Source organism: Oryzias latipes, chromosome 16 (assembly GCF_002234675.1).
Source record: "Oryzias latipes chromosome 16, ASM223467v1".
In the NCBI taxonomy this organism is placed as follows: Eukaryota; Metazoa; Chordata; class Actinopteri; order Beloniformes; family Adrianichthyidae; genus Oryzias; species Oryzias latipes.
In genome coordinates this window covers 16,658,942-16,668,148 of record NC_019874.2, presented here as the reverse complement: position 1 = coordinate 16,668,148, position 9,207 = coordinate 16,658,942, and the positions used below count along the sequence as shown (strand labels likewise).

The 9,207-nt window shown below is 42.3% G+C and overlaps 1 protein-coding gene across 4 annotated transcripts; it reads right to left on the bottom strand.

Moving 5' to 3' along the window:
- Window positions 1-953: 953 nt before the first annotated feature.
- LOC110016654 (probable palmitoyltransferase ZDHHC11) lies at window positions 954-6,764 on the bottom strand. Of its 4 annotated transcripts, none has more exons than XM_023964552.1 (12): window positions 6,543-6,764; window positions 5,739-5,954; window positions 5,214-5,392; window positions 5,057-5,122; window positions 2,963-3,067; window positions 2,743-2,867; window positions 2,489-2,644; window positions 2,284-2,402; window positions 2,157-2,206; window positions 2,023-2,062; window positions 1,877-1,940; window positions 954-1,550 (listed from the first exon to the last, which is right to left on the bottom strand). In XM_023964552.1, exons 2-12 carry the CDS (start codon window positions 5,952-5,954, stop codon window positions 1,411-1,413), a joined length of 1,260 nt encoding a protein of 419 aa, XP_023820320.1. In that variant the 5' UTR covers window positions 6,543-6,764; the 3' UTR covers window positions 954-1,410. The 4 variants fall into 4 exon arrangements, with proteins under 4 accessions (XP_023820320.1, XP_023820323.1, XP_023820321.1 ...); XM_023964555.1 differs by having other exon boundaries at window positions 2,023-2,039; XM_023964553.1 differs by lacking the exon at window positions 5,057-5,122.
- Window positions 6,765-9,207: the final 2,443 nt, after the last annotated feature.

Sequence of the window (9,207 nt, the reverse complement as noted above, 5' to 3'; positions counted from 1 at the left end):
GGAGGAAGCCGGAGATCCCGGAGAAAACCCACGCATGACACGGGTAGAACATGCAAACTCCACACAGAAAGGTCCCCCATTGATGTTGTGTTTTTCATGTCCCCCAGCCGGGATTTGAACCAGGGGCCTTCTTGCTGTGAGGCAAGAGCGCTAACCACTGCGCCACCGTGCTTTTAGAATCATGTTAAAATGTTTAAATGTATTTTTATTACTTTATTTGGTGAGCTAATGTTATTGTAAATGAAATGGTTGGAGCTAAACAGAAAAACTGGTGAAAGGAGAGCATTTGTAGTGGTCATGCAAATCAAGAAAAAACACAAAACAATAACTAATTTATTATTCTTTACCATCTAATTACATCACAACACATTGGCTGAAAAATGGCAAACATTGGAAATTTTAAGGTTAGCATTCACTTTTTTCAAGCCAAGTGTTAAGATTAACAGAATGTTTTAAAGATATCAAAATGTTTCAATCAATTAGAACGGACTGCGGCTGCAGGCGGGACTGGACTTCAGGTGTCAAGAAAGTAGATACACTCTTATACTAAGCATAAAACAACATAACCTTTACAATTACGTAAAAAATATGTTTCATTTTAAGACATTTTTCACACGTTTTTTGATCAAATTTGATTAATTAATTTTTTATACATTTTTTGTGGAATACATGTTCTGTATGATCCAGTAGTTGTGATAAAACATAAAAAACTACAAAAAAGTGCTTCGCAATTATCAACAAAACTGACACCTTTTGCATCAAACCATCAAATATCTAAACATGTTAGTAGTGAATATTTGCAGAAAGTTTTAAAGTAGTAGCTGTTCTTACTACTATTGCATGCTTAGTAGATCAGAGGTGGGGCCAACCTGTAAGAGAATCTAAATTAGATAAATACGGGCAGACAGGTGTTTTTCTGCACTTACAATGTTATGCAGAGAAAAAACAGGCAGTTCAAGAGTGACAAATATGTTTATTCCACAGTTTAAAAAAAATGTAATCAACGGATCTCTTTACTGGAATGCTCTGTGAACCCAGGCTCAACTATCTCGATATTGATACTGCCATTGAAACCGTCAGGGGACGTTAAAAAAAAAAAAAAATCAAATGAAAAGCTGAAACACATTTCAAATATGGTGTTTCATCACAGCTGAAGTGTAGTATTATTCAAGTTACTCATAGAAACCTGGAGTCTTTGGTGGAAGTTTCGATGCAGATTTAGTTGGTGGAAAGCTGTGGAAAAGTTACAGGAAGATAACGGCAAACAACAGTGCAATCACTACTTCAATACATTTTTTACATATGCTGAAAGCTTGTAAAAAAAAAAAGGAATTTACAGTTGAAAAGTAAAAGTACATTTGCAAGGTGCTCCTGGCGGAAAATGTTGACCCATGACCTTGCAGACATCATTTACTCAGAGGAATGGTTAGGAGACATAACTGAGCTGCCTAAAGGGTCCCGTGCCTCGGGAAAAGAGGTTCCACATCCACTCTGAGTGTCATTTTCCTCAATGGCTTTCCCGTTTTTGATGGCATTCATGGAGATTTCCCCTACCAGACATATAACAAGAGAAACGGTAATCTCTTCTTTATAAGAAAAAAAGAGTTGTTTTGCAATTTACTCCATTAATTGCTAAATAATCAGAGCAGATTTTGGACACCTTCAAAATCATGGCTGTACTTGATTAACTAATTAATAAATACATGATTCTATGTAGTGCAATCCATCAAACAAATAGTTCAGGTATCATGGAACAGGGAAGCTGCTGAGATGACACAGATGTCCTTACTTAAACTGTATTATAAGAAGGCTTTGTTTAACTGAGTGTGTAGAGACATTTAGGTCTTTATAACATAAAACCAGAAGACTCACTTACTTGTTTTATTTTCGGTGCCATAACGGAACTTGTCATTTTCTGCCGATATCTTGAAGCTTTCCATCTAAACCACCAGATGATTTCTTTTTTACATAAAGTCAACCCAAGAGAAATTGGTGAATAATACTCAGAGTAATAATAAATACCTCTGTACATAAAGACTCTGAAAGTCGACAGGTGAATGAGCTTTTGTTAGAGATGAAGAAAACAAAGACTTTTATTATTATTCTCCACAAATAATGAGCTAACAGTTCTGAAAAGAGATGAAAGGAGTGGTTACCTTGAACTGGGGTATTTTGATGGTTCACAGTCAATTGAGTTTTCTTGGTTCTTTAAAAGGAAAAACACATTTTTGGGTTAAAATATTATTAATTTCATTGTGGTACAAAAAGTATGCAAGGCATCACCTGTGGAGTCTTGCTGAGCCTTTTTGAACCCCAGGGTTTTTTAGATTCAAGGTCTTGACTTCTAGATTTTTCTTGTTTTTTTAACTTCACATATTCAAATGTACTAATCCCTTTATGAACTGTACACCAAAGAAACAAAAAAAATGAGAAGAAATTAATCTTCTTTTTTGGTAAGATAAAAACAATTATTTTTTGTTTTACTTACACAAGTAAAGATGAAAACACAATAAATGAGTGAGCAGCACCAGGCAGATGGTGCTCAGCATTAGAACAATGAAAGTGATTGTAAGAAGAGCTGCTGAACTCGTCTCAATGGGAGCAAATGGTAAGAAAAGCAGCCATGTTGAATTTTCTGGTAAGGCTTTGGAAAAAAATCAACAGGTGGAAAAAAAAGATGATTGGTGCATTAAAGAAAATATTTCACCATGATTTCATTGTTTAAAGATGTTCTTAACTCACCTCCTAATTGTGGTGCAGTCCTCAGGATTTGTGGATCTCGTATGTGTTGTACAAAGATGAAGAGGATGAGCATAAAAAGCAAAAGCACACCCACTAAAGCAGAGACAAGTGCTGAAAAAAACAACCTGAAAGTAAAAATCGTGATTTTGGTTCACAAAGCATTCAGCAACAAAGTCCAGCTGCAAACACATGATTTTTTTCATGCCACAAATGTTCTTACCAGTAGTTTCTACCACCCACACAGGTATTTAGCCATTTGCAGTGGTGATCGAAGTCTTCCACACATTTGTTGCAAACACTGCAGTGTTTAACTCTGGGGCCGCTACTGGAAGATGATGTTACATTAGTGCAAATTGTTCAAGAAGCTTGCAAATTATAGTGTAATAATTTAAACAATGATCCAACCAAAAGTTGCCCTTTTCTATGTTTTCTTTTTTGCTTCTAGCTCCCAGCATAAAGGAGGTGTGACATTCACAGATTGAATGCGAGTATTGATTTGTCGTCCTTCACTGCTGCTTACGCATTGCCTGTACACCCCATGCAGGGGTTGTTTGAAGCTTTTGACTGATCTGATTATGCCTTAGTTGCATACACCAGTACCGGGGGGGCCCGTATCTGTGCAGCGTGTTGGGTGGCCTGCGCCCGTGGAGGGTCAGACAGGAGCAGCTGTATCTTAAAGGAAGCACAGGTGTGTCTTCTAGTTCTGTCGAGGCTCATGCAGCCATGAAAAAGGAACGTATGATTGTCAAGTACCGGTAAGTGTATTGTGAAGTATTTGTAAGGATAATATTAGTTTCACAAACTTACGATCTAGTGTTGATGCTGTCGTACGCTGCCATTAGGCCACAATCTAGTCATTAGTGAGGAGTACTGTCTCCTTACTGACCCAGCGCAAAGGCTGCACCTGCATGCAGGGGGTGTGCAGATAATATACAAGTATCCTTAAGATGCCCGCAGGATGCCCACACAAACTATACTCTGATTGTCTAATTTCCTCATTTTTAAACAGCCAGGCTACGTGCAAGGAGCACGAACCAATCCCATAAACAGAACTAAAGGGCTCCTTGTACTGTACGCAGGGTTTGGGGAGGTTGAAAAAAGAAAAATCCATATGATGTGCCAGCATGTCACCTAATTCACCCTTTTTACCCTTCTGTGTTGTAAAAAAATCCCACTCCTATGTAAATTGTTTGTTTTGTTTTTAGATCATGTTCTTGAGGCATTTTTCTCACCATGGAGGACATACATAAAGAAAATTAAGCTTACAATTGCGAGCGGTCAACAACTTTGACATTTCCTGTGGGCCACACCTGTGTGCCCTGTACAGGTTTGCCCTTTTTTCTCCCATATCCACCCATAAGGGCAGATGTGTGACTAAGGCATTATTAGATTGTGTTCTCTTGACTGCAGTAAGCAACAGACGTTCCCCTGATTCGTAATTGGATCTGGATTGAGGCACAGCAGCCTGGTTTAGGTGGCACCTTACTATAACAAGAGCTGCAGACACCAACAGCAGGAATTTTTCCTGGAGAAGTAGTTGAACAACATTGATCCTATTTACAAGCGAACTGTTTTATGTTAGCTGAGAATACTGACTTACACACCAGTACTCTGATTCTTTCTCACATGTGTACCAGTTATCTGATTTACCGCAAGTTATTCTTTCGCATCTAAAATTATCTATAAAAAGGACAGCAATTTGATCAAATATGGACATTATGTAGTCAAAATAGTGGAAAACAAAACACCAGGAGCAGATGCTACTGCAGATTTGTCCAACTGCTTATTCGGCCGTCATGGTCACATAAATGATCATAAGCGGGAGTAATTATCCAATTATAACAATTATAGCAAACATGACCTGACTTATGTACTTGCCGGGTAAAAATATCATCATTAAAAAAAATACTGTTTGCATTTTTGGGTTTATTATATTTGATTGCTTTCATTTTGTATCTAGAGATGTAAGACTTAATTTTTTTGTCATGGATTTTTTTGGGTCCAAAATCTCCTTTTCTACACTCTATAGATTGGTTTAATTGGGCCCTAAACATCTGAAATTAGCTAAATGCTTCTGTTCTTCTTTATTGACAAACGATTAAGAGAAAAAAATAGAAAGGGAATATGTCTATAATGGGGCTAGCTGGTCAACCACAGTGAAATCTGAAGTTTCCTTGGGTGCAATTTGAAGTTTTAAAGCTAAAACTTATGTTTCACAACATCCTTCACACTTGTCTAGACATTTGAGTAACAGTCTGCCACACTAAAACTTCCTGTTTGCTAAACCAGTCATTAACGATAGTCACTTTCTTACGCTGCACTTGGATGCATCCAAAGATGGTTTATTGAAAGCTTTGAGCCGTGCTCACTGATTCTGAACCTGTGTGCACATGAACACTCTATATCATTAGCAGCTGTTGAACTTTTAAAAACATACAACTTTCACATCCGACCGACCACAAGATACTTACACCTGGACGTCACACAGAAAACAGTGTTGGTCCTTGATAACATGTGGTTGTTTGGATCGGTCAAAACGTGGCAGTGGACTGGAATAGTCCACTTTGGCTCTGACACTAGCATCTGCTGGATCTACGGTCACAGCAGCAACGTGGGTGAAAAAGTGCACAACGAATACAGCGCCAAGAGTCTGATAATAATGGCAGTCAGGGGAAATTCTTTAAAGGTTTGTATGTAAATAGGAGAAACATACAGTTTGCAAACAAAAGTGTCAACAATTTCTAAAAATGAAGGCGACATCATGCAGGAGTCAACAAGAAGCCCACCGATTAAACAGAGCGGAGACAGTGATGGCTGCTATGACTGGAGACTATAACTAAGATCACACAATCAAGTGTTTGTCTTGTTCCTTTGACTTAACAGAAGCTTAGCAGAGGCTACCGTCTCTACATTATTCAAATAAAAAAAAACCAGCTGCTGCACACTAGATGGCCAGCCACTATAACTGCCTGCATCCAGCGAAAAGTTAAGGATACAGCATAGGCCACATGGTGCCACGGCCGAGGCAGAAGAGGGATGTGGATGCCAAAACCGACTGTGGCGAGGAAGCCGTACACCAGCCATCCAACCAGTTGAGAAGCTCCGGGCGGGCATGACCATCCGTTGATTCTTGGATGCCTGAAAGCCAGCTCATCGTGGCTGATAGCAGTCTCAGGTGCTGTACGTCTAAACCTCCACCTTAAACAGTTCATCTGGACAATGTGGGAGGACAGAGACATGCTACACAACACTCATCACCAGAGAGGGAATGTATTTGCTTAGGAAAACGACCTGAAGACGATGATAGTGAAGGTTCACCCCATGACTAACTGACCTGCCAATGTACTCTGACACAGGTCATTTCAATATAATCCTTTTGAGCCTGAATTTGCCTTAAAACATTTAAAATGTGATTTTTTTTAAAGTTCTTTATAAAAAAAGGAATAGTGTAAACATAAAATAAATGTACCATTGTCTATAAACATCACAAAAATCAATAGTCTAAAGGTTTTAAGAGATTAACAAGAAAACAATATGCCAAAAACTAATTTTTGATAACAAATAACTTGTCTTGATTATAAACTACCAGTCACGTTTTGTATTTACTTGAATTTACGACAAAATATGTAAAGTTCAAAATTTGCAGGCAAGAAATATAATCATACTTTCATTCTACACACAGCTGATTACATATTAAAAATGAAACTATTAAAAAAAAAACTTAGTAAAGCCGTTTTGAATACACTCAAAAGTTGTGCAAAAGTAAGGCAACAAGCATCTGCTGTGTTTTCAAAACATACCTCTTCAGCGGAAACAGGAGCATGAAGCAGCGTTCCTGTTCAAACACACGCAGGTTGGAGTAGCCTGATCATGACCCATTGGTAGTTTCTCAGCTCAGAAGTTGAACACGGGTTCATCGAAACGAGGAGGGAGAAAAACTCTCTATAATGTGCTTAGATTAAACCACAAACCCGGTAACAAAAACAAAGGCTGCGGTGTTGTCTTCTCTTAATGGACGTGTCACTTAACCCTTGTGCTGTCTTAGGGGGAAAGAAAAGCATGGATTAAAAAAAAAGGTAAGGAGGGGGGGTCATTTTAAAAACGCATACCCCCCTTTGGTATTGACCCCAGACAGGTACACCCCGTACACCCTCCCGCAATCGAAGAGGGTCGAGTTCCTGAAAAAATTTTTTTGTACGTTTCAGGCACCCTCTATATCCCCGACTGGTAGAGGGCGCCAAACCCCCCTTTTCTTTTTTGTCCCCGTCCAGCAGAGGCCGCCATTTCTCCATTTTAGTTATACCCCCCGACCACCAGGGATCTTGTTTTCCACCGTTCATTTCTATACCCTGCCTCTAGGGGTCACTAATACCCCATTCTCTTTAATTGCCCTCAGCCACCAGGGGCACCACTTATTTATCAACCACCTTCCTCCCGCTGGTTCGTGGGGTTCGATTGACCCCAAGTTTTTTTTTTTTTTTTTGTGTGGCCACTGAGGGGATTGGCGCTGGCTCATGGGGTGCGATTGACCCCAAGTTTTTTTTTTTCTTTAGCATTCACTCTTCTCTCATGGCCCACCACCTGGGGTCTCGCTTTACCGGTTCCCTTTCACCCGCTGGCTCATGGGGTGCGATTGACCCCAAGTTTTTTTTTTTTTTCTTTAGCATTCACTCTTCTCTCATGGCCCACCACCGGGGGTCTCGCTTTTCCGGTTCCCTTCCACCCGCTGGCTCATGGGGTGCGATTGACCCCAAGTATTTTTTTTTTCTTTAGCATTCACTCTTCTCTCATGGCCCACCACCGGGGGTCTCGCTTTTCCGGTTCCCTTCCACCCGCTGGCTCATGGGGTGCGATTGACCCCAAGTATTTTTTTTCTTTAGCATTCACTTTTCTACATCACCCTTGAGGCTTTTCGAAGTGTACTGTTTGTGTTTACGTTTCTTTTTTTTTATGTGATCAAGAAAGGTCAAGAGAAACAAATGAACAAACCTAAATGGTTTTCTGCTGCCTTTTTTTTTAAAAAAAATAACCGGAAGCAATTTCGGCTTCCATAGTTTTCTTCTTCCGGTACTAGCTAGCTAGTTCAAACCAATTTGGTCTCCAGAGAAGATGCTCTGGTTGTTTTTGCTGTCCTGCAGTCTGGTTCTGTCCAATTCCGGACAGACAGTCAACGGTGAGTGGCTCGACCCGTTTGACATGCTAAACTACGAGGCGAGGACCAAAACAATGAAGAACTCTGAGGTTGGTCAACGTGGGATGTTCGTCAAATCCAACTTCTTTGAAACAACTTATTTTTTTTGATATTCAGTTAATCTTACTTGCCCCACAGTCACAAGCCAGCAACACTGGTGCTGCTGATCCGCAGCAAAGGGAGAAGGTAAACCAGCCTGTGGCCCACTGTAACCCACATGTCATGGATCTACAGAAACAGGTTCTTGTTTGAGCTTTCAAAGAGAAACTGATGGTTCCAACTCTGTACGGGGTCTCACGGACCCCGCGAGACAGCGCGAGGTGCCACTGTTTGGTTCCAAATCGGTACGGGGTCGCTGGGACCCCGCGAGAAAGCGCGCGGAGCCACTGTCTGGTTCCATTTCGGTTCGGGGTCTCACGGACCCCGCGAGACAGCGCGCGGAGCCACTGTTTCGTTTTAGTTAGTGTTTGGGGTCTCACGGACCCCGCCAGGCAGCGCGCAGAGCCACTGTTTCGTTTTAGTTAGTGTTGGGCCACCGTCTGGTTACGGTTAGCCACGGTTAGCCACCGTCTGGTTTCAATTCTGTTCGGGGTCTCACGGACCCCGCGAGACAGCGCGCGGAGCCACCGTCGGGTTCCAATTATGTTCGGGGTCTCACGGACCCCGCCAGGCAGCGCGCGGAGCCACTGTTTCGTTTTAGTTAGTGTTGGGGTCTCACGGACCCCGCCAGGCAGCGCGCGGAGCCACTGTTTCGTTTTAGTTAGTGTTGGGGTCTCACGGACCCCGCCAGGCAGCGCGCGGAGCCACTGTTTCCTTTTAGTTAGTGTTGGGGTCTCACGGACCCCGCCAGACAGCGCGGGGAGCCACTGTCTGGTTCCAATTCGGCCTGGGGTCTCACGGACCCCGCGAGACAGCGCGCGGAGCCACTGTCTGGTTCCAATTCTGTTCAGGGTCTCACGGACCCCGCGAGACAGCGCGCGGAGCCACTGTCTGGTTTCAATTCTGTTCGGGGTCTCACGGACCCCGCGAGACAGCGCGCGGAGCCACTGTCGGGTTTCAATTCTGTTCGGGGTCTCACGGACCCCGCCAGGCAGCGCGCGGAGCCACTGTCGGGTTCCAATTCTGATCGGGGTCTCATGGACCCCGCCAGGCAGCGCGCGGAGCCACTGTTTCGTTTTAGTTAGTGTTGGGGTCTCACGGACCCCGCCAGGCAGCGCGCGGAGCCACTGTTTCGTTTTAGTTAGTGTTGGGGTCTCACGGACCCCGCCAGACAG

What these genes read in the sequence shown, in the direction of transcription:
- LOC110016654 (XM_023964552.1), bottom strand. Translation starts at nt 5,954, where the DNA reads ATGAACTGTTTAAGGTGGAGGTTTAGACGTACAGCACCTGAGACTGCT. An exon ending in TGGATGCATCCAAGTGCAGC is followed by an intron (nt 3,068 to 5,056) that starts GTAAGAAAGTGA and finishes ATCATCTTCCAG; the next exon opens with TAGCGGCCCCAGAGTTAAAC. An exon ending in CAGAGTCTTTATGTACAGAG is followed by an intron (nt 1,941 to 2,022) that starts GTATTTATTATT and finishes CTGGTGGTTTAG; the next exon opens with ATGGAAAGCTTCAAGATATC.